Source organism: Cydia pomonella, chromosome 7, assembly GCF_033807575.1.
Source record: "Cydia pomonella isolate Wapato2018A chromosome 7, ilCydPomo1, whole genome shotgun sequence".
Lineage (NCBI taxonomy): Eukaryota > Metazoa > Arthropoda > Insecta > Lepidoptera > Tortricidae > Cydia > Cydia pomonella.
In genome coordinates, this window is record NC_084709.1 from 24,884,142 (window position 1) to 24,909,024 (window position 24,883).

Sequence of the window (24,883 nt, forward strand, 5' to 3'; positions counted from 1 at the left end):
AACGTGGCAACATTAATCGTGTAATTATCATTCATTCAAATGTTTATTTCATTGCTTTTTCATTCTCAATTCTTTCATTCAATTCATCTCAATCTCATTCATCTTGAGTGTGCTTTGAGTGGTTCGTATGCTGTTTCGCGTTTTGTCGAATTTGTTATTGTTTAGTGCAGTGTAATTACAAATAAAACTTTAAAATGAAGATTGAAGAGGTCAAGAGCACTGCTAAGACACAAAGAATATCAGCACACACCCATGTTAAAGGACTGGGTTTAGATGAAAATGGGGTTCCAATTCAAATGGCAGCCGGTCTCGTGGGGCAAGAAAACGCGAGAGAGGTATTTTTTATATACATCATTTAATAAACGACTTTTGATTTTTACTTATAATGTAGAACTCTAATTTTGTCACAATCAAACTTTGGAATAGTATTGATCAAATATGTAATGCGTTTTTTTGAGGTTATAATTTGTTGGTTGCCATGGTATTGTGTAAATAATGTAACAAACAATTCTTTGTTTTTGCCAACGATTTACGAACATGGATTCTGCAGGCTGCGGGTGTGGTCGTGGACATGATCAGGAGCAAGAAAATGGCTGGACGCGCGCTACTGCTGGCCGGGCCACCAGGAACAGGCAAAACTGCCATCGCCTTAGCCATAGCACAGGAACTCGGCAACAAAGTAAGTCAACGTCTTTCGGTTTACTTTTACGACCAGATAAACAAAGTTATAAACTATTAAGCTTTGAACCGTTATTTGAAGCCTAACATAAATGAATAATTTGAGAGTAGCGAACTTGATTTCTTGTAACAGATCGGTCAAACCACGAATACGCCCCACTCCATCCCTACCTTGTGACGTCAGGTCCTGTGCACCAGGTGGGGCAACGAGGCAGGTAGCGCTCGGAGCCCTCGTCATTGGCGTCTTGTTTGCCGTAGCAATCGGTCGTTTTATAAAAACTTAAATTATTGAGTGGTATTTAAAATATTCAAAACGGTGTTACCGTTCGGTATTTAATTAAATTATTTCCAAAATGGACCACGATACAGGTGAGTCATCTGATTCATCAGATTCTACTAGTAGTTCTTCCACGGATACTGCCCCTATGGAAAATACCCCGAAGCCACCCGCGGAGGCACGGGAGCCCGGACCTTCGCAAGTTGGAGGCAAGAGGAAGACTGCGAAACGCACAAAGCGGCGCAAGAATAAACGCCGTCGCATGGAGTCTACAATAAGGTATTTAAGTAAGCAAGTAAGTGGAATATCAAATTTCATCACGAATAGCACTACCTTTCAGCCTACCCTCCAACCTGTGTTTCACTCCACACCTGTTGTAGAGGAATTTTATGATTCTGACGGCGTTAGTGCAAATGTTAGCGGAGACCTTTTTGATAATGGTACTGCGGGCACAGCGCCCGCGCCCCCGCCCCCGGCTCGCACCGAGCAGCCTGCACCCGGGTGCTCATTTCAATTGCCGCTTAATACTGTTTTGAAAGAACCGACTATTCCTAAGTCGAGGCCAGACTTAGTTAACTTAATTAACAACATTCAGCGATTTAATTCGCAGGACTGGGATAGTGTGCGCTATGCAGATGTACAAAAACAATACTGTTCTTCGCCAGGTTTCACTTATCTAGAAACGAATGATGAGCTCAAGCCATTTGATAAGTCTAACTCGCTAGCACTTATTGAACGTGGGTTTGCTACTATTACGCAAGCCCTTATTAAACAAAATGAAGCGGCTCAGAGCGGTTTTAAAGATTTAGTTGATTGGTCGAATTCAGGGGCCCAGATTACTCCCAAATTACTGGAGGAGAAATTAAACGACATTTTTGTGCAAGGTAGCTTTCAGAAAATTAGTAACGATGTTTTGCAAATAGCTTGTGGCCATAGGGCCGAATTAATACAACAAAGGCGCGATAATATGTTACGATCAGTCAAGGACAATTTTCTGAAATCTAGCTTGAAGAAAATTCCACCCACTTGCGAGAATTTATTTCATAAAGAACAGTTGGCCAACGCTATTGAAAAAGCCGGTGGGTCCTCTAAAATATTTTGGCCGCCCAGGGCGCCTTCCAGTCATAAGGCTGCTGCGCAAGCTCAGCCACAACAGCAAGCTCAGGCCATGCCTAGTTATGCTAATACCTATCCAAACAAAGCACCTCCTTTGTTTAATACTAATTACGCATACCCTGATTACACAAATCGGATGCCATTGCCCAATCCATTTGTGAACTATCAATCACAACCTCGCGACTACCCTCGCTTTAACCAAAAATATAACCAACAGACAAAGCCGTCTCGACAAAGGGCTAATAAAGGTTTTCAAAGTAACGACACCTTTACCAATAGCTACCGCGGAGGTAGGTTCTCAGGCCCATCCTCATCGCGAGGGCAAGGTAGACGGAAGTTGTGACTCGAGCAATTTTCGGGCTGGCCGTTTAATGGATTTTGTAAAACATTGGAAGGATTTACAGGCTCCAAATACCTTAATCCAAATAATTTTAAAATTTTCGGATCCCTTTTATAGCCAAACCCCCTTTAATGGTGCCAAATGTAGTCACTCATCCCTTGATGACTCCCAAAAGTTGCGAAATGGATCTCATTATAAATCAAATGTTACAAATGAGCGTGTTGGAACCTGTAGATCCCAGCCCCAGCTTCGTATCCCCAATGTTCATAATACCGAAGAGCGACGGGTCAGCCCGCCCGATATTCAATTTAAGAAATCTAAACGAGTACGTTATAGTGAAACCTTTTCGCTTAATGAACATGCACAAAATACCAACTTTCTTGCAACCGCGCGACTGGCTTGTAAAAATAGATTTATCAAATGCATATTTCCATCTTCCGATTGCCAAAGCACATCGATGTTTCCTACGGTTAGTTTACGACAATCAATTAATGCAAATGACCTGTTTACCTTTCGGCATAGCCTGTGCCCCAAAAGTCTTTGCATCCCTCACAAATTGGGTGGCTCAGTTACTCAGGGAAAAGGGTTTTCGAATAGTTGTTTACTTGGACGATTTTCTAATGGCCAATCAGGACCCCCGAATTTTAGCCAACCAAGCTTTAGAAGCAACCCGCCTATTAGAATACCTAGGCTGGCAAGTCAACTATGCCAAATCGATACTGACCCCCCAAAAGAGCCTCCAGTACTTGTGCGTGATTTGGGATACGCACAGAAACGAAAAGTCTCTACCGTTTCAAAAAATGCAAAGCTTTCTACAAAAAACACAAAGCTTGCTAAATCGAAAAACAGGCAATCTAGTCGAAATTCAGAGTCTAGTAGGAATGGTCAATTTTGCCAGCTTTATGGTACCCAGGGGTCGTTTGAATCACAGAGCGCTATTAAATCATTGCCAAAGTCTATTGCTCAAAAATCCACGCCATCTATACCCAATTCCATCACATGCCTTAAGCGAGTTAAAATGGTGGTGCGCAAATCTAATGAAAACTTCCCCAATTCATTACCCCCCTACAACCAGTTATCTAGTAACGGACGCATCGGGGCAAGCGTGGGGAGCCCAGTTAGACAATCTCAAGCTGTGGGGTCTCTGGACTCCAGAGGAAGCAAAACTTCACTCGAATCAGCGCGAAATGTTGGCAATCTACTACGTTCTAAAAGGTCACGGTCGGCACCTAGCCGGTGCCTCTCTTTTAATTCAATCAGACAACAAAACGGTAGTTGCTTATTTAAGAAACGAAGGGGGCACAAAGTCACCTTATCTGATGGAGATTTCGCATCAGATATTCAGAATCCTAGACCTGTTCAAGATTCACATGGGAATCCATTATTTACCAGGCCGGTACAACGGCGAAGCCGATCACTTGTCTCGCCTTACGAGGCCTCCCGAGTGGCACCTGTGCCCCAAAATAATGAATCGGATTTTTGCGAAATTCGGCCGTCCGTCAATAGACCTATTTGCGTCGTCAGTAGCCCATGTCCTCCCAATATACGGCACTCTGGACCTGACGGACAGACAGGCCAGCCTTTACGATGCCTTCAGCCAAACGTGGGATTATCCCCTAGCGTGGGTATTCCCACCCCCGTTTCTGATACCCCGCGTGCTACAACACCTCAACAATGCGAGAGGGATATATTTGTTGGTAGCCCCACGTTGGTTGAAAGTGTTCTGGAGACCAGACCTCAAGAACAGGGCCCTGAGTCCTCCGTTCACAATTTACAACTTAGACCAAGTTCTGGTGGACGCGACAACCGGCCTTCCTCCTCCCATGATACAGGACATGACTCTGGAGGTCTGGAAATGTGGGGGTGGTCAGCCAGCTTGAAGGGGTGGTCACAGGAACATATACATTTTTTACATAAGAGTTGGCGGGATTCTTCCATTAAAACTTACAAAAATTCCTGGCAAAAGTGGTGCGTTTGGGCTAATACAAATTCTGTTAGTATGTCAAATCCACAGGGGGCCGATTTAGCTAAATTTTTAATTGATCTTCACCTTAAGCAGGGTCTGGCCTATAATACTATATTAGTATACAAATCAGCAGTTTCAACTCTATGTGATCCAAACCTAAATACCCCTCTTAGCTCACATATACTGGTACGCCAGGCATTAAAATCTATACGAAATTCGAGCATTAAAAATAAAAAGGCTCCTATATGGGATACAGACGTCCTTGTACATTGGTTAAAGAACAATAATTGCAATGAGGATAGTTTATACGAATGTTCTGCTCGCGCTGCTATTTTATTATTATTATGCTCTGGTCGTCGGGTACATGACTTGACATTATTGGCTGTAGGTGATGATAGCTGTATTGAGGCTGATAATTCCATGACTTTCTGGCCAAAATATGGATCTAAAACTGATACTGTAGTAAATCGTCAATCAGGATGGCAAATTTTTCAAAATAAAGATAGTAAAGTCTTGGATCCATTATTTTGGATAAAAAGAGTCGTTTTACTATCGCAACCTAGACGTAGAGCTTGCGGTGTTGACAACTTATTTTTGACAACGTGTGGACAGCCAAAGGCTGCTTCACGTACAAATATATCTGGATGGATAAAAAAGATCCTACTGCAACCCGGTATTAAAGCTAGTGCTGGCAGCGTCCGGCCCGCAGTAGCATCTAAAAGTTGGGTTGATAATATCCCACTAGATGAAATTCTAGCCAGGGGAAATTGGAGGTCAGAAAATACATTTCTTAAATATTATTGTCGACCAGTTCAACTTGCTAATTTGCCGTCACAATCATGTGCTAATTTATTTACACCGGTAGGTGAATGATAAATATAATTGATATTGATATGATTTAAAAATAATTATATCTAAATGTTAGAATGAAAACTGTGTATTTAATCTTGACAGTAAATGTACTTACATTAAACTTGCTCATTTTGTGATTAAAGTGTTTTTGTGTACATACATATAATTTAATTTCTTAAACTAATACTATGATTCTATAATTTATGGTGATTCTCTTGTATACATACTACATGATACTAGGCAGAATCAAAGATACTTATGTAAAGAGTAATTAATTAATTTTAAGTTATGGTATAATTACATATACCTAATTAGCATTATTTTTGCTTTCATATACTTATTTGTGCTTGTCTGTAATTATTATAAAATAAAATAAAATAAAAAATAAAATTTGTTTATTTCAGACCATCAGATTATTGCAAATGAATATCATTTAAATAAAAGATTGTCATACAATACACATAATGTCTTTTAAAATTCTAATATTCCCTATATTCCTAATCACATTGGCGCCATACAGTGCACCAGGCGATATCAAACAGATCTCAAATTATTCATTTATGTTAGGCTTCAAATAACGGTTCAAAGCTTAATAGCAGCGTTTTACCTACCATTAAAACGCTTATTAAGCGATAACCTTATTTGAAGCCTAACATTTAAATCCTGCCTGGTACATTCATATTTGAGAGCCAATGACGAGGGCTCCGAGCGCTACCTGCCTCGTTGCCCCACCTGGTGCACAGGACCTGACGTCACAAGGTAGGGATGGAGTGGGGCGTATTCGTGGTTTGACCGATCTGTTACAAGAAATCAAGTTCGCTACTCTCAAATTATTCATTTATGTTAGGCTTCAAATAAGGTTATCGCTTAATAAGCGTTTTAATGGTAGGTAAAACGCTGCTAATATTTGTCGAAACATGCTCAATCAAGGCTAATCTTATTTCATGATTTTCATTTTCACAATTGTTTGTCATCCGTAATATTATTTGAAATTAAACGATTTGAAATGTCAGGTGCCATTCTGCCCCATGGTCGGAAGCGAAGTGTACAGCACAGAGATCAAGAAAACTGAGGTGTTAATGGAGAACTTCCGACGTGCCATTGGTCTGCGCATCCGTGAAACGAAGGAGGTGTATGAGGGGGAGGTGACGGAGTTTACTCCAGTGGAGACTGAGAACCCAGCGGGTGGTAAGACAAAAGCTATCATATAGAATGAGAAAATAAAATAATATTAGGAACATTATTTATGTTCCTATTAACATAGATTAAGCTATTGGTTCTCCAGGAAAAATAAATAAACTAGTGGCTCTCTGGGCTGTCGACCTCGCAAACCCCCCCCCCGTGGCTCCATCATTTTGAAAAATTTCTATTTTATTTTTATTTATTTTATTCTTAGTAATAGTGTCCTTTTACCCTTTCCTCAAATCCAAATTTATTACTTCAAGGTGGCTTTTAACTAGTAAAAAACTAAAAATGGAGGATTTAGTGAAATTCTCTATTGAGAATAAGATGAGTTTTTACTTTCTTACATTCGATAACGTCTATTAAATATTGTTTTAATAGAAAATCAAGTCAAGGTGACCCGTTATCCCCAAAAATATTTATTGCAGTTCTTGAGAGTGTTTTTAGAAGAATGAACTGGGAAAACTATGGGCTCAATATTCTAGGCAGAAAACTAAATCACCTAAGGTTCGCTGACGATCTAATACTAGTATCAGATAAACCGACAGACCTGAAAATCATGTTAGAAGAACTAGACACACAGAGCAAACTAGTTGGCCTATCTATGAACATGTCAAAAACAAAACTAATGTCAAACAGTGCTAAGGCACCAATAGACGTTAATGGAAATGAAATAGAGTATATGAATGAATATGTATACCTAGGACAAGTAATATCACCGGAAGACCAGACGGACAAAGAGCTGCAGAGGAGAACCACAAATGCCTGGAAGAAATTTTGGTCATTGAAAGATGTCCTAAAAGCCAAAGAAATACCTACAGGACAGAAATTTAAAATTTTCAAAAGTTGTATCATACCAGTCTTATCATATGGTTGTCAAACATGGGGACTTACTAAAAAACAGGAACAAAAATTAAATGTTTGCCAGAACAACATGGAAAGAACCATTTTAAATATAAAGCTAAGAGATAGGGTGAAAATAACTACCATAAAAGCAAAATCCAAGACCAAAACCCTATCATCAGTGATCAAGCAACAAAAGTGGAGATGGGCTGGCCATATAATGAGGGAAAACAAAGATAAATGGACTAGAGAACTTGTGGAGTGGTGCCCAAGATATAACACCAGAAAAAGCGGGCCACAACAGTACAGATGGTCCAACGACCTAAGAAAGACTGGAGGAAAAGCTTGGATGAGTGTTGCAAGAAATAGACCAAAATGGAAGACTTTGGAAGAGGCCTTCGTCAAGGGACGAGTTGGAGTTGCCGATGGAAATGATAAATAAATATACTTACAAATGTAAAAAAAAAAACTTCAATAATAAAGGCTATTTTTATTTATTTATTTTATAATAGAAAATGTTGCTTCCTCAGGATATGGAAAAACAGTATCTCATGTGATCATCGGGCTGAAGACGGCCAAAGGCACAAAGCAGCTGAAACTTGACCCCACCATCTATGAATCACTCCAGAAGGAAAAGGTGGAAGTCGGAGATGTTATCTACATTGAAGCCAATTCTGGAGCCGTGAAGAGGCAGGGGAGAAGTGACACATTCGCCACCGAGTTTGATCTTGAGGTTGGTAATGTACTTAATGTCTTAGGCATTTTTGACACCACAGTTAAGATAAGGTTAGTTAGTGCTTCTGCTTTTTTTTTTTCCTGGACATGTTCCGCAAATCGACAACCATTGTGCCAATTTTGTGTGGAATCGAGATAGTGCTACTCTAACCATCCCAGCTCCTCCACGACTCCTAGCAAAGCTTTCAGTTGCTAACTGCCTCCTTTAGTGTACACGGAGTCCCTAGGTATTTGCTTCTGTATACTGGAGGAGAATGTGTTTAGTTGTTTTCTCTTCTTCCATGCACATTCTGCACATGTTATGATAAGGTATAAGTAGATATCTTTTAAACCAATAATAAAATGACTTACATATTGACAACCCTTCCTTGGTTTGACAACCCTGGAGCGAAAGAAGACAGTGTGGTGATCTCATTGAAACTTTCAAGATCATACATGATTATTACGACTTATCTGAACTAAAGGACCTGTTTGTTATGAGCAAGAATCATCGTCTAAGAGGCCACAGCTTACAGATTACTCGCGTTCCCAGCACAAGCAATCCTAGAAAGCACTTTCTATCGAACCGCGTCGTGCGCGAGTGGAATAAACTACCACAAACAGTAATAAATGCTCCTTCAGTAAATAGTTTTAAAAACAGACTTGACAAACACAAACGGGACTTAATCGCGTATTAAGAAGACTGAGTCTGCTCCAAGACCACGGGGACCATTAAAAATTACCAAAATGAACATTAATCGTACAAAAAAAACAAGTGCAGTGATATACACGCATCAGCTTTCAGCTGCTAGTGTATTAAACAATATAATAATAATATACAAGACCAAAAATTTTTTTTTTCACCACAAGCTTGGAAAGCTCTCTCTATACTTCAACAACTGATGAGAAAGTTATATTTTATCCACAAGAGTGTTTCCTTATGTTAGCTGGTGGAATTGCCTTTTAATGATATTTACTCATTTGAATTTGGTTGGTAAAGTTTTACGGTTAATATCTATTTTGTGTTTCACTCTGGAGCAAAGTTTGTAAATATCTCATACCTTGAAACCCTCAAGATTCGAAGTTTCCAATCCCCTTTTTGAATCTTAAGTTTGCTTGGTATGGGCAAGAAGAGTTAACCAACAACGTTGCCCCTTGTGAAACAAATAAGTATAATGCTTGGATTTGCAGGCGGAGGAGTATGTGCCGCTGCCCAAAGGCGACGTCCACAAGAAGAAGGAAGTGGTCCAGGACGTGACGCTGCACGACCTGGACTGCGCCAACGCGCGCCCGCAGGGCGGCCACGACATCATGTCCATGATGGGGCAGCTCATGAAGCCCAAGAAGACGGAGATCACCGGTAAACATGCCTTGGTATCATACTCTATAGAGACGGTGTTTGTTGGAGGATCTGCCACCTCGTGACCTGAATCGGAAACTTTAACTACAAACGCCTGTAAGCAGATGCTGCCCCCTGCACTTCACACACGCTCTATTGCGCGTAGTAGTCTGATATCTAGTGACATATCTAAAATAACATGACATTATTCTTCGTTTCGGCTTTTGACCTCTACAGTTCATGCCTGCTACTTACAGCTCCAACTTTATGAAATAATTATAGCGTTGTGACCTCCATCAAGGTGTGTTAGGCTGTGGACTGGACGTAAGCGCTTGAGACCAGCCCGCGGCTTTATAATCATCTAATTACTAGATTCTACTAATATACTAAATAGATGACCCACTGTGGAAAAGATTAAGAATTACCATAAAAATGTGACCCAGGAGACTAGTCATGTCAATGAGTGACAAGAAAAAGTTGATTCACCAGTAAAATTAAATACCATAACATCAGCGTTTGAAGAGTTTTCCAGGGGAGTGTTGCCATGGTAATGAGTAAGACTAAAAAGTTGATTCGCCCGCTTACACCGCATGTTGTTTTAATAATAAAATATATAGATAATTATTTCATATGCTTACAGATAAACTAAGAAAGGAGATCAACAAAGTAGTAAATAAATACATCGACCAGGGAATTGCTGAATTGGTGCCTGGAGTTCTATTCATCGATGAGGTTTGTATAGTTACTACTACTTAAAATAAAATTCCCAAATCTAACACAATAAATTAAATGAATAAAGGTTTTTTGTAAGGGAGTACTGGGTGTGGCCTGTAACGAGCAAAAAATTAAATTGTAGGTTATACTCCGCAAACTGACCAACATTTGTAACACTTTTAAAAATACCTTTTCTTCGTTGCACATGATTTAGCAAGTTCGTGTAGAATGTCGATGCGAATATTCGTGAGATCTCTAATGCAGCATTCTGTGGCAGGTGCACATGCTGGACATCGAGACGTTCACGTACCTGCACCGCGCGCTGGAGTCCGCCATCGCGCCCATCGTCATCTTCGCCACCAACAGGGGGCGCTGTCTCATAAGGTACGCCTCCTCGACCCTCATGCAGCATCCTGTGGCAGGTGCACATGCTGGACATCGAGACGTTCACGTACCTGCACCGCGCGCTGGAGTCCGCCATCGCGGCCATCGTCATCTTCGCCACCAACAGGGGGCGCTGTCTCATAAGGTACGCCTCCTCGACCCTCATGCAGCATCCTGTGGCAGGTGCACATGCTGGACATCGAGACGTTCACGTACCTGCACCGCGCGCTGGAGTCCGCCATCGCGCCCATCGTCATCTTCGCCACCAACAGGGGGCGCTGTCTCATAAGGTACGCCTCCTCGACCCTCATGCAGCATCCTGTGGCAGGTGCACATGCTGGACATCGAGACGTTCACGTACCTGCACCGCGCGCTGGAGTCCGCCATCGCGCCCATCGTCATCTTCGCCACCAACAGGGGGCGCTGTCTCATAAGGTACGCCTCCTCGACCCTCATGCAGCATCCTGTGGCAGGTGCACATGCTGGACATCGAGACGTTCACGTACCTGCACCGCGCGCTGGAGTCCGCCATCGCGCCCATCGTCATCTTCGCCACCAACAGGGGGCGCTGTCTCATAAGGTACGCCTCCTCGACCCTCATGCAGCATCCTGTGGCAGGTGCACATGCTGGACATCGAGACGTTCACGTACCTGCACCGCGCGCTGGAGTCCGCCATCGCGCCCATCGTCATCTTCGCCACCAACAGGGGGCGCTGTCTCATAAGGTACGCCTCCTCGACCCTCATGCAGCATCCTGTGGCAGGTGCACATGCTGGACATCGAGACGTTCACGTACCTGCACCGCGCGCTGGAGTCCGCCATCGCGCCCATCGTCATCTTCGCCACCAACAGGGGGCGCTGTCTCATAAGGTACGCCTCCTCGACCCTCATGCAGCATCCTGTGGCAGGTGCACATGCTGGACATCGAGACGTTCACGTACCTGCACCGCGCGCTGGAGTCCGCCATCGCGCCCATCGTCATCTTCGCCACCAACAGGGGGCGCTGTCTCATAAGGTACGCCTCCTCGACCCTCATGCAGCATCCTGTGGCAGGTGCACATGCTGGACATCGAGACGTTCACGTACCTGCACCGCGCGCTGGAGTCCGCCATCGCGCCCATCGTCATCTTCGCCACCAACAGGGGGCGCTGTCTCATAAGGTACGCCTCCTCGACCCTCATGCAGCATCCTGTGGCAGGTGCACATGCTGGACATCGAGACGTTCACGTACCTGCACCGCGCGCTGGAGTCCGCCATCGCGGCCATCGTCATCTTCGCCACCAACAGGGGGCGCTGTCTCATAAGGTACGCCTCCTCGACCCTCATGCAGCATCCTGTGGCAGGTGCACATGCTGGACATCGAGACGTTCACGTACCTGCACCGCGCGCTGGAGTCCGCCATCGCGCCCATCGTCATCTTCGCCACCAACAGGGGGCGCTGTCTCATAAGGTACGCCTCCTCGACCCTCATGCAGCATCCTGTGGCAGGTGCACATGCTGGACATCGAGACGTTCACGTACCTGCACCGCGCGCTGGAGTCCGCCATCGCGGCCATCGTCATCTTCGCCACCAACAGGGGGCGCTGTCTCATAAGGTACGCCTCCTCGACCCTCATGCAGCATCCTGTGGCAGGTGCACATGCTGGACATCGAGACGTTCACGTACCTGCACCGCGCGCTGGAGTCCGCCATCGCGCCCATCGTCATCTTCGCCACCAACAGGGGGCGCTGTCTCATAAGGTACGCCTCCTCGACCCTCATGCAGCATCCTGTGGCAGGTGCACATGCTGGACATCGAGACGTTCACGTACCTGCACCGCGCGCTGGAGTCCGCCATCGCGCCCATCGTCATCTTCGCCACCAACAGGGGGCGCTGTCTCATAAGGTACGCCTCCTCGACCCTCATGCAGCATCCTGTGGCAGGTGCACATGCTGGACATCGAGACGTTCATACATCGTGTTTTGTATGGGAATGTACGTAATTTTTCAGATGTATCACCTTGAAATGCTATAAACGTAGCGAACGTCAACGATACTCGCAAAGACGTCCGCAATCCGCAAGATGTAGACTCAAAGCGCAATAACGCTGAATTGTATCAGGACGTAATAATATTATTTGTCATTGCTAGAAATTACGGAGTGCCACAGAAATAGAATTCCTTGATTGTGCGGGTTGTCACACAACCAACATTGTGTGATGCGACGAATGAACCAGAATCAACGATTTAATTGCGCCACTATTAATCCTTAAATGCATAGTGATGTATGCAGCCTCCACAACAAAAAACATATAATTTTATGCGTAAATTAATACACTTTCAGACATTTTATTCAAATTTGCGTAGTATTTTGGTTTTAAAATATTGCATTAGTTTTAAGACGAAATTGCGGAAAAGTTGGTTATTTTTAGTATGTGATTTAGGCGGTTTTTTCGGGGCTTGCAATTATTTTATATTTAAAATCTTTATCACAGGTATATAGTAAAGATATATTACAAATATTGTGCCTTTCTGATAGTAAGATTTTTCATAAGTATATCTTTTACTGAAAATTACATATTTACGTAAATATGATTTCGCCTATGTAAATTTAAACACTGTTTTTGTACGGTCCGTACAAGGATTAACATTTCGCTCATCAGCACTTTCCGTTTCAACATCCAGCCTAATTTAGTGAACATCGTAATGCCTCCTATCAACAATATCATAAACTTATCAGTACCTATACAAGAGGACAACGTTTCTACGCCTACAAGCGGCGATTACAAGAAGCAATTTATGGATATCGATAGACAAGTGAAAGAAATTAAGGCTAGTGAATCTGGAATATTAGCCGACCAAATATCAACTCACGACGTCCATCAGTACGTCCTTGTATACCTACTATTAGCCGCCGCTATAGTAGTGTTCATCATATATATATATATGGAAACGCTTGCGTCTACGCTGTTCGGCGCAGATACCTTCGGTGCCCCCCAGCGACGCATCCGCGAATATAAGAATCCAGTACGTTGCCAGAGATGACAACCGAGAGGAGGCCAACCCGCAACGTACACCTAACATCAATGCGCAACCCAAAACCAAACCCCAGATTTTTTTTTTTTACTTTTTTAATTTTATCCATGTATATCTTATATTTTTTATAAGTCTTATCTTTTTTCATCTCGCGCCCGGGAGCATGTACGGTCCGTACAAGGATTAACATTTCGCTCATCAGCACTTTCCGTCAGTCAGCATTTATTTTACCTATATGAGACAGTACATGTCCGACCGCCGCGGAGTGTATTCAATAATTGTATCATTTTTATCATGTCATCAATAAATCATTATATCGGTGGAAACTGCAGTTTTATCAATTATCATTATCAACTATATCATCTTAAGACTGTGCGGGAAGCAGCCCGTACATCTTTAACAATCTAGATTTCGCTGATTTAGAAAATCGATATTTTTTTTTAAATTATTTTTCTCAGAATCTGTAAACAATTATGTTACACATATATTAATTACAGGCAAAAAGAAAAAAATATACATTTAAGGGTTAACCATCAAGGGAAATAGGTGTTATATACTGAAGGAAAAGTGACAAACGCGAGTTACGCGGCCGACTATGGCGTCCATCGGCGTGGCCTAGAGGTCCATGAGGTGCATTTCTAGACGATATGCCATCTTAGTACTAGGCGTGTTTGACCAACTATCATTGACCATGATGCTTGTTTGTGTTCAGAGGCACTGAAGACATCGTGTCCCCGCACGGCATTCCCCTGGACCTGCTGGACAGGTTACTGATCATCCGCACGCTGCCTTACAATAAGTCTGAGCTGCTGCAGGTAACTTGCATTCATAACTTACCATGTTTTTTTTGTACTTAATTTTTTTTCGCATATTGCAATTAAATGTTATTGAGCCTTTTTAGGGTTCCGTAGCCAAATGGCCAAAAACGGAACCCTTATAGATTCGTCATGTCCGTCTGTCTGTCCGATTATGTCACAGCCACTTTTTTGAGTACGATTCTCAAAGAAAAATGCGCTGCGTACAGTATGGGAAGGATTGTTAGTTTACTGAAGACCAGGGGGCCTAGTCAAGGTGATAATCGCACACTGACAAATGCCAAGCGAATAGAAAAAATGTACTGGGATGCCAAATGCTACGGAAAACTGAACTAAGAACACGGTCTTGTAGCCTGGTTGTTAGTGGCTCTGCCTTTGAAGCAGGAGGTCTCGGGTAGTGGTGGGTCGTTGATGGTTTTCGCTTCAACGAAACGAAACGTTAACTTATAAAACGTCAACTTATAAGATATAGAAGGGCCTTATAAGATAAAAATAAATTATTGATTATCTCCGAAACCGAGTTAATTAGAACACCGGTGTCTTTGAGAAAGTTACTTAATTTGAGCACCTGTTAGTGTTTGATCCTTTCGCATTTTCTCAAAGATTAGCTAGAAGAGATCCCTTTTAGGGATAAGTTCGCCTTTAAGTAACATACAGTTAAAAATAGACAGGAAATGAAAAAACACGTAAAAGTTAGGTAACAACAGGCGGTCTTATCGCTAAGAAGCGATCTCTTCCGCCTTTGTCAATAACATTTTTTTTTTGTTTTGTCAGTTTTATGTTAACCTGTTTATGTGCAATAAAGTGACATACATACATACATTAAGCTCAGGAATGCACCCTTGAAATTAACGGAAAAAGGTGTACTTATTTATCCGGTGTGTGTATAATATACTTAAAGGTTATTAAAGTTTCGTTTCGATTGGCTTTTTCTGTCGTTTGTTAACTTGATTAGGCATCCTAGGTAGGTTGTTACGTTGGTCCCATCTAGAAGCGGGCGGCTTGTATTAAGAGGCTGTCAATACCTAAAGCGCTCACACTGTCTATTTGTATCGGAGTAAATGAGATAGCACTGTCGCATGTTACTGGGCCTGGGCAAGGGAATAATAAGAAAAATATTTAAATAAAAAAAACTGGATTATTAGTGTAATATTTTACTCAACCACGGTTTAGATATAAATATTTTGAAATTATGATTTTAATTGCAGACCCATATGTAAGTCAAAACAATAAAGACATAAAACCGTTTAATTGTGATTTTAAGACCAATCTTTGCAATTATTTTCTATCGAGCCGAGTTCGTTCAATCGTGTATCGAGTACAACCACGGTCTATGAAATATAATTAATATGAACATATATTTTTCTTACTTGACTAAAACAAATAGTCTTTCTAAAAAAACTGTTTAAGTAACATCAATTTCAAGGACATTGGGTGTTGACAGCCTCTTAACGTAGTGTTGTGTAGATCCTGCGTAAAGCGCGACATGGTTGCGTTTAATATCAATTGCGATTCATGGGAAGAGCTCGCAACAAACCGCGTTGAGTGGAGGAACAGCCTTTTAAGTGAGCGAAACCCATGATAGGGCCTGGTTTCAAGACTTGGTCCCAAAACGGGCATTAAAACAGATGTGCGATGAGGGTCGCGTCGGTGCGGACCCTCAGTTTATTTGCCATAAATGTGGGCGATTATGCCGCTCAAGAATCGGTTTGTATAGCCACGAGCGGCGCTGTCGCTAGATCATAGATGCTGCTTAAATGATCTGTAAAGATGTACAAGGCCTGATTGTGTAGATCCTGAAGCTGCGCGCCACGACGGAGGGCATCGCCGTCGAGGACGACGCGCTGGCCGCGCTGGCCGACGTCGGCGCCGGCACCACGCTCAGGTGACGGGCGCTTCCATTACTATATACTATCATCAAGGGAAACTACCTTAAATATCGTAGGTAGGATATTTTGCTGAAAGAAGACTAAACTTTATGTTATTTTTAAAAGTCAATAATTTTGCATTTAAAGGTTTTCTCAGAATTACTTGCTTCGCCTGGGAATCGAACCGACTTAAATGTAAAAAATAAACCCTATTTTTATGATGCCAATCGAAAGGATGGACAAAAAATTATACTTCTTTTTAAGTAACATACTATTTTAAAAAAAAGGAACAACGTAAAATGTTTGAGTCAAATTTGAAGAAAATTATTAAGTCGGTTCGATTCCCAGACGAAACAAGTAATTCTTAGAAAATCTTTAAATGCAGAATTACTGACTTTTAAAAATAACGTAAAGTCTTCTTTCAGCAAAATATCCTATCTACGATATTTAAGGTACTTTCCCTTGATGTCCCATAGTCTTGGGACATCCTGTATAAACATAGGTGTTGAACTTCAATCATAAATTGAGGTTTGGCCTAGTGGGTATCCTGCCTATGAAGCCGATGGTCCTGGGTTCGAATCCCGGTAAGGGTATTTATTTGCGTGACAGCCTAAACCGCTGGTTTTAGAGATTCCAAATTTGGCACGTAAGTTCTTGAGGTCTAGCGGTGCACTAAGAAAGTATTTTTCAAAATTCACCCCCTAAGGGGGTGAAATGGGGGTCCAAAGTTTGTATGGGGAAGCAAGGTTAACTTAGACTGTTTTATTCGAAACTTTACAAGAGTATTCCTAACGATAAATGAGTAAACACGTGTTTGACAAGGGGGAAATATGGTGACTAAGTCCAAAAATCAACATGGGTATTATTTATATGGTTTATCAGGTCGCTGATTACGAAAATAACAATTGTAAACTCTAACGAGGTGGACGTGAAATACAAATAAGTAAGGCCCGTCCTTAGATATATGTGAATGCTATTGTCACAGTGTAAAAAGTAACAGTGGGCCGACGCCTTTGATGTTTGCGTAAATGCCGACACCGCTCAAGGTCACCGTACCTACCTAGGGTTGTCGCAGACTTACACAACTACCCAAAAGAGGAGGGAAATGTTTTTAGGTTTCATGTATGTATGTACGGACCCCGTCACAGTACGGGACAAACGCTAGGAGGATGATGTATGTATGGTGTACTAATTTTACAAATGGCGTCCATTTTGGAAATAAAGATGGCAGACGTCACTTTTTTGAAAAAGTCGTCATGGGTGTTGTTTTGTGGGTTTTTGTGGGTGTTGATTTCAAAAATGGCATCCATTATGAAAATAAAGATGGCGGACGTTACTTTTAGAAATGGGTGTCGATGTGTGTAGCAGTGATGTCAACCATCTTTAATTCTAACATGGATTTTATTTTTGAAATCTGCACCCCCAAAATGGACGTCATTTTCGTAATCAGAACCTCGAGGAACCCCGGAGATGACACCCATATGGATATTTAAGAAAAATTAATGTCCGCTATCTTGGATTTCAAAATGGACGTTATTTTCGTAATCGGAACCCCGAGGAACCTCGGATATGATACCCATATCGATTTTTAAGAAAAATGAATGTCCACCATCTTGGATTTCAAAATGGACGTCATTTTCGTAATCGGAACCACGAGGAACCTCGTATATGACACCCATATCGATTTTTAAGATGGGTGTCATTTTTGTAATCGGCATCCCGCGGACTCTCAAAAATAATTAAAACATTAAATACTAAAAGTAAGAAACAATTTCTTATTTTTTAAATAAAGTCTTAACCTCCTCGTAATTTCTTTAAATAAGCTATAAAACATGTCCGCCATTATGAATTTAAAAATTGACATCATATGATATATTTTTGTTTACACTGAAACAAACAATTAGCACATGTTGTATGCAATATTTTAATTGTGCACAAATTGATTGATAATTACAAGTCACGCGTCAGCCCTCGAAATCATATCCCGGAATTCTAACAATAGGGTTGTTTCCATCTATAAATCTTAGGGCAGAATTGTATCCCAATAAATTCTTTTGGAATATAAGAACATGTTAAATTACTTAGAGGGGACCTGTAATGACCATATTTTTGTAAATATTGAATTTAAAATATCTTTCGGCACACGTCACGTGACCAAACTCGAAACGTCTTTGAAGATTCTGATGACGTCACAACTCTCGGATTGACACTCTTGACAGTTAGGCGATAAACAACAAATGATAAATGTCAGTTGACAGTTCGTATCTTCTACGTGCGTATGTACTTATGTGTCAAACCGTAAACTGTGACGTCACACAATTTTCAAAGAGCGTTTTGGGCGCGAAATCATCTGTCAAAATATATTTTGTTAATTTAACATATTTAAAACCGTTTTTAGTATAAAAGTTGAATTTTAGGGCAACTTTTAGCTAATATAGAACGTAATACAAGCGTTTTAAAAAATTGGAAACAACCCTATGGTGTGTATGAAACTCAGACACCGCCCCTCCCGCCCGCCGCCCCCCGCACCCCGCCCGGTTGCCTTCGTCGCCCGACTGTATTATTTGTCAGCCCTTGGTATTGTGCTATTACGTGCAGGTACGCGGCGCAGCTGCTGACGCCGGCCAGCCTGGCGGCGCGCGCGGACGGCGCCGCCCGCGTGGCGCCGGCGCACGTGGCCGCCGTGGCCGCGCTGTTCCTCGACGCCAAGTCCTCCGCGCGCATCCTCACGCTGCACCCCGACAAGTACATGCAGTAGGAACACCACTCCACGTGATGCAGCCGGCGACGGACTATAGTAGCCCATATCCACACTCAATGCGGCGACGTGGCGTCGAAACGAAACACTTGCCCCGAGGCCCCCGCCCCACCCGGCGTACGAGATTGAACCCGTATTACGTGAAAAAAACCTCGGCACCCGATGGATTAAATTCGAAACCAAACGGTTTTATATTATGAGGAAGTGTTTTGCGAACGAAACCTAACTTGACCTCGAGGAATTCAAACCTATATTTTCACCAATTGCGCGTGCATTTCGTTCGTACTTATCCGGACATGTATTGGTGAGAGCGAGACGCACGGGCCACAATATAAGTTTAAATTGGCCTCCTGGGTCAACAAGATTCCAATTGTTAACGCTCGGTAGCGAACGAAACGCAACTGTCTCTGTCGCACTAATATGGAAGACTGATCGAAAGAGAACTACGCTACAAAGCGTGAACGATTGGCATCTTGTCTACGCACCCTGGCCCTGTAAATACTATTTTGTTCTTATTTTATATTTTTCATCATCATCACTTAGCATTCTCTAATCTTTTGACATTCTAGTTATGTGACTTCGGTAACATTATTGTGTACGATTATATTTTTTGTTCAAAAGTGAAAGCAGTTATTTAGTTATATGAATGAAGTGCTTTCAATTTACTTTACGAATATTGTTTTTGTTATTAGGTGTAATACAAGATATGGAAGTAAAACAAATGATAATAAATAAGATTTTTAATTAAGTAAATAAAGTGTTTCTTATTCTACAACCTTATATATGTACACGAAACAGTTCTTTTATTAGGCAATTGCATTTAAATAGTTCCTAAGACAGACATAATACACTGGGTTTTAGGTTCACTCATTAAAGCTAGTGGCCTGAGATCCTAACAATAACAACAAAATTATATAATTTAGAAACATACAAAGTTTAATACTAAATGTACTTGCTTTCCGTTCCGAGTCCCAGCACACTATAGTCAGGCCAAGATAAGTTCGCAGCGATTTTAATAGCTCAAACGGTGCTAGTGTCAATTTAATAGAAGTTTGACGTTTTAAATAACCAGTGCACCGTCTGGGCTATCAAAATCGCTGCGAACTTATCTTGGTTTGACACTATGTGTTGCATTTACTACTTGATTTCAGTCTTTACCAAAAGGAATACGAGTTTTGTTTTGTTCGAATTAAAAAAAAAAACACAAGGCTTGTGGACACCAGATGCGTGTGCGTGGACGTGCGGGTCTGTAATATATAGATCCTTATGAGAGACCACACACCGCTTGCGTGATGTGTGCGTGCACGGCTACAGCACAGCGTACGCGCACTTACACGGCTAAGCACACGCTACCGATGCGCTCTGGCCTTTAACAACTAGCTGTATAAAAATATGCTGGGTTTCGAAAAGTTTTGCATAATGCTATGTCCATATCCCATGTTTGGGGGCTATCACTTAGCACTAATCTACTTGATTTCCGTAGAATTTAAAGATCATACAATCAATTGTCTGTCTACACAGTACTCGCTCTCAACAGGAGTTTTCTCAATTTAATATAACTACAGGCATTTCTAACTTAGTCGGAATGTAAGAATCACTTTACAAATCACGTATTTATACAATACAAGAATGCTCGAGGCTACTTGGTTTAAACGACAATATACTTACTGTTCTGTTTTAAAGGACAGCAGTCCGCAGAAGATACCATCTACACATCAACCTCTTACTTTCTCACAAGAGTCGTGTGCAGATTTCTTGGGGTCCCCGTAGATACTATCTTCTGCTGACTATATGATTCCTATGCATTGAACCTTGTAGGTTTTCTGTCGTTCAAACCATGTAGGTCTTCAAGCATCGACTAACTAAATCAAATCATGACTATAAGTGCTCACGTCGCCTCACTGGGCTTGTCCCTCGCCGGGTAAGGTACGGGGATGTAGCGCGGGTCGCCCGGCGTGCCCACGGTCGTGACCGGCGGCGAGAACGTCGGCAAGTCCACTCGCAGCTCCGGCTTCGCCGTGTGCCGGTACAGCGCTTCAAATTGTAACTCCTCAGGGTATGAGTGAGAGCGGATCTTGCGCTCGTCTCGAGCGTTGCTCGGGTAGACTATGACGATCTTTTCGCCTTCGCTTCGGAGAGCGACAGGCGGTAAAGCTGTACTCGTCGTCACCGTTGGACCCGGGACCACTTGTAGGATCTTGTCAGCGGGAACCGATGCGAGCATAACTTCCGAGGCGGCCGCTTTGAGCTTTTCCGTCGTCGTTGTAGTTGTTGTGGTAATTTCAGGTTCTTCGGGCGATTCCACCTCCCGCTTCTCGCCCGGTGGACCCATAGATCTTAGCGTTTCTATCTTCATTTCTAACGTGGGCGTGGGTACGGGCACGGAGCTGGTGACGTTAGCGTCCATGGGGATGTAGCGCGCGGTGGGCTTGGGGGCGTCCCGCGCGCCGAAGATGGGCAGGCGCGGCGCGTAGGCCGACACCAGCGGGAGCAGCGTGTCGCGCGCGTAGCGCTCCGCGCGCGAGATGAACGAAGCCAGGCGGGACGGCAGGAACTGAAATTCATATTGTCGTTAAATATTTTTTTGATAAGGTCAATGTGGAGAAGACCGTCTACCAGCTCTTTCGTTACTTACAACTCTGCTTGCATACACACTCTTTTTACAGAAGGAGCAAAGCTCTTACTTTCTGACTGTGTCTAAGCGTACACCTACAACATACGTACTACGGGTACTACCGTCCTATGCCGGTCTTCTCCAAATTGACTTCACAAGCATTTGGCTTTAGGTATTTTTATTTGAGCAGTTATGTTGTCGAGCTGATTCCAACTCGATAAGCATTAATTCATATTGCCACTTCCAGTTTTCATTATCAGAATTAGACATTCTGGAATTTGGCTGTGACGCTGCGAAGTTTGAAGTACTGCATTTGGTAGCTTAATCGCCTTCGTCTTAATAACGGTTAACGTACCCGCACAGAGAAGCTCGTGTGATCTCTTTAGCTCCGTTCTTTACATTGGTAACGCCTGTGGACGTCTCGGCAACGCTGAACGAATCAGAGTGTCAGCCGAATACACGTTATTCGATGCTATTAGTTACCTGCACAGCGAAGCTCGTCTCCTTATCCGCCGCATCCGCCTGATCCACATACGTCGGCGTAGTCGACATGTCATAATTCTTCGCCTTCCGCACTGGAGGCGGCGTTGTCGACCGCGGTGCTTCTGTCGCTCGCAGGAGCGGCTCCGATATCTCTGCAGGCGGCTCGTCAGCGCGCTGCCTCGACGTTTTGTGTTGTCTCGGTTTAAGGACAGGTTCAGCGATCTCTATAGCCCCGCCGGGCGCCAGCTTGGTGTTGGTGACGCCGAAGGCCCGGCCGGCGTCGGCGCCGGTCCACTCGGCGGTGTCCACGAGCCGGAACGGCGGGTCGTCCGACAGCTCGTTGTCGCGGAGGTCCACGGGCGCGGCTTTCGTCGACGTGTCGCGCTTGATGAGCTCCTCGGTAGTGGAATTGGCGTCGGTCTGAAGGAATAGAATTTTATGAAATTAGATAAGAGAGGTCTATAAATTCTTGGTAGGTAGCTAAGACGTAATTACGCGAGAAACTTACATCCTGTATTTGGCAGTCTCCGGGATAGAGTGGCAATTCGACGGCCTCATCAGACAGCAACTGAAGGCCTTTCTTGCAGAAAGATGAGCTGACAAAAAAGCAAATATATAAAGTTTTCTTTTAGGTCTGGTATGTTTTTTAGCGCGCTAACTATTACTGTTTTGCGATAATCTGTCCGAGCTATGAGTTCTAAAGTTGATTGTAACATCGTTTACCAGGAGGCAACAAGACAAGAGGACAATCAGAATGATTAGAGTGTACCAATTCATGACAATTGATCCAGTGGTAGGTACCTAAGTAGTCAAAAAGAAATTGGTCTGAACATCTGTTTGCAAGTGAGACCCCTTCAGGCAGAAAATTACCATATCAGGGGTGCCTCGACCATCATTAAAGACTATAAGTAACGACGCGAGAAACTCACGTCTTGCCGAAGCTGTCAGCGATGAGCAGCTTATGCAGCCGAATGACTTTCGCGCCTGCCGTCAGCCAGCCGGAATACCCCGCGTAGTGGACCGTCGCACGCAAGGGCACGCCGAGCGCCGGGTGAGGCACGATCATGTGCGTGAAACGAGCCGCCGCAGGTGTCGTCACGTCGCGCCTGCAAGGATAAATCGTTTGTTATTGCAGGAAAGTAAGGTGCCTATCGCGTTTTTTGGGGATAGAATAAGGCAGTCTACAGGCGTATCATGGTCGTGCTTCAAAAGAAATAACGCAAAGAACCGTCTATGTTCATTAACTGTGACTGAAACTTCTATTTCAATATATTCTCCCTTTCCACGGCCACTTTTCCAAACTGTCATACGACGTTATTCCGTTTTCGTCGACGTAACTTTCACCCATCTCGCTTGACAAAGACTGATAATGACATGATAGGACTCACTTGGTCATTGGGAAGGTTTCGTTGAGCCCCGAGTCTCCGTGCAGAGTGAGCGACACGCGCCCGTAGTTCGCCTTCGCCCCGGCTTCGCTCTCGGCCCACACCGACACGTGATATTGGTGAGCTATTAAACAAACATATTTATTCATAAATGGTAATAGTCTAATAGTGAACTGAATAATCCATAGTAGAAGCTAATTCTGTATACTTAGACTTTGAAATGACAAAATCATATTCCACTATAATCGTTTTTTTTCGTAGGAGTTTGAAGGACTCCTCCTCCCTGGTGAGCGGGTACAGCTGGCCGACCAGCGAGCGGTCGTAGAAGCCATGTTGAGGCCCTGGGGAAAGCCGAAGATCTTACTGCAGAAGAACTCCTCCTCCCTGGTGTGCGGGTACAGCTGGGCGACCAGCGAGCGGTTATAGTAGCCATGTTGCGGCCCTGAGGAAAGCCGAAGATCTTACCGCAGAAGGGCTCCTCCTCCCTGGTGAGCAGGTACAGCTGGCCGCGGCCCAGCGAGCGGTCCGCGTAGTAGCCCATGTTCCCGCAGCGCTCCTCGCCGCCGCACGGGAAGCAGCGGCCCTGGGAACCAAATTTACTATCATTTGTATTATTTGTGAAATCGAACTCACATCGTTAGAGTTGGACCGAGCTAACTCTGCGTGGCATTTGCGATGACAAAGTGTGGAAATAACGTCATTAACGTTACATTTCTATGAAAATATGACGTTTATAATGACACAAGTAGGGACTTGTCGGTGCAAAGTTAGCTTGCGTGCAAACGGACTCTATTAAATAATAAATAAATATTATACATAACGCAGGCAACATGATCGATGAAGTGCGACGTGCAGCTTACATGTCGACTGTCGAATAAAGGATGACTCACGCTAGCCCGGGCTAGGGGCGGGCCGGAGCTTCCAGCGCTTCATTTTCTATGGAAAGAACCACGTGATCACCGATCAGCCGTCATAAAGGATGACGTGTCGGACGCCTTCGGCCCGGACTCGGGCCGGTCTATTAGCGTTGAGCCATCCTTAATGTGCGGATTTGTTAAGAATATCTTGTTGAACTGGTGACAACTTTTTCAGTGAATAGTTGTGAATTGTAAGATAGTCTGTGAAATGTAATTCAAAACCAGTTCTTAATCCTCGACTTCGACTTACCTCAAGGAAAGTGTCGTAATCGGCACAGGGGAACGCAGGGAAGTGGCACTTGGGGGATACTGAGTCGGTGAAAAATTTGTAGGCCCGCCGGTGGTTGCACAGCGAGCGGCCTTCCACCGACGCGGCCGCCCAAGGCAGCACCAGGTCGGAGACAGCCCCCACGAACCTGGACACAACAAGTTTTACTGTTGGGTAAGGCGGTTATCACATTTTGTTACGAAGTGCAGAGCAACGAATTCGCTTTAGGCGACGACGATACAGTGGTGCGAATTCCTCCGTACAAAATCCGTACGGTACTACGGATGGAGCTCGGTGTGACATACCCTGCGCCTCGCAAAAACCGCAGCACCGGACGTCGCTTCGAAGTGCGGAGC

At 43.5% G+C, this 24,883-nt stretch overlaps 2 protein-coding genes across 2 annotated transcripts in view; one reads left to right on the forward strand and one right to left on the reverse strand.

Moving 5' to 3' along the window:
• The first annotated feature begins 77 nt into the window (after positions 1-77).
• LOC133520219 (ruvB-like helicase 1) lies at positions 78-19,525 on the forward strand. The gene is made up of 10 exons (XM_061854598.1): positions 78-335; positions 551-679; positions 6,243-6,417; positions 7,785-7,987; positions 9,160-9,328; positions 9,948-10,039; positions 10,299-10,405; positions 14,132-14,234; positions 16,028-16,119; positions 18,701-19,525. Exons 1-10 carry the CDS (start codon positions 195-197, stop codon positions 18,858-18,860), a joined length of 1,371 nt encoding a protein of 456 aa, XP_061710582.1. The 5' UTR covers positions 78-194; the 3' UTR covers positions 18,861-19,525.
• A 60-nt stretch (positions 19,526-19,585) lies between these two features.
• LOC133520214 (uncharacterized) overlaps positions 19,586-24,883 on the reverse strand; it is a 51,961-nt gene continuing 46,663 nt past the window's right edge. The window contains exons 9-15 of the mRNA XM_061854586.1: positions 24,510-24,675; positions 23,808-23,925; positions 23,346-23,466; positions 22,887-23,063; positions 22,466-22,553; positions 21,958-22,377; positions 19,586-21,414 (exon numbers count right to left, since the gene is read on the reverse strand). Coding sequence (XP_061710570.1) covers positions 20,749-21,414; positions 21,958-22,377; positions 22,466-22,553; positions 22,887-23,063; positions 23,346-23,466; positions 23,808-23,925; positions 24,510-24,675 — 1,756 coding nt within the window. The 3' untranslated portion in view covers positions 19,586-20,748. The remainder of the gene's footprint in view (positions 21,415-21,957; positions 22,378-22,465; positions 22,554-22,886; positions 23,064-23,345; positions 23,467-23,807; positions 23,926-24,509; positions 24,676-24,883) is intronic.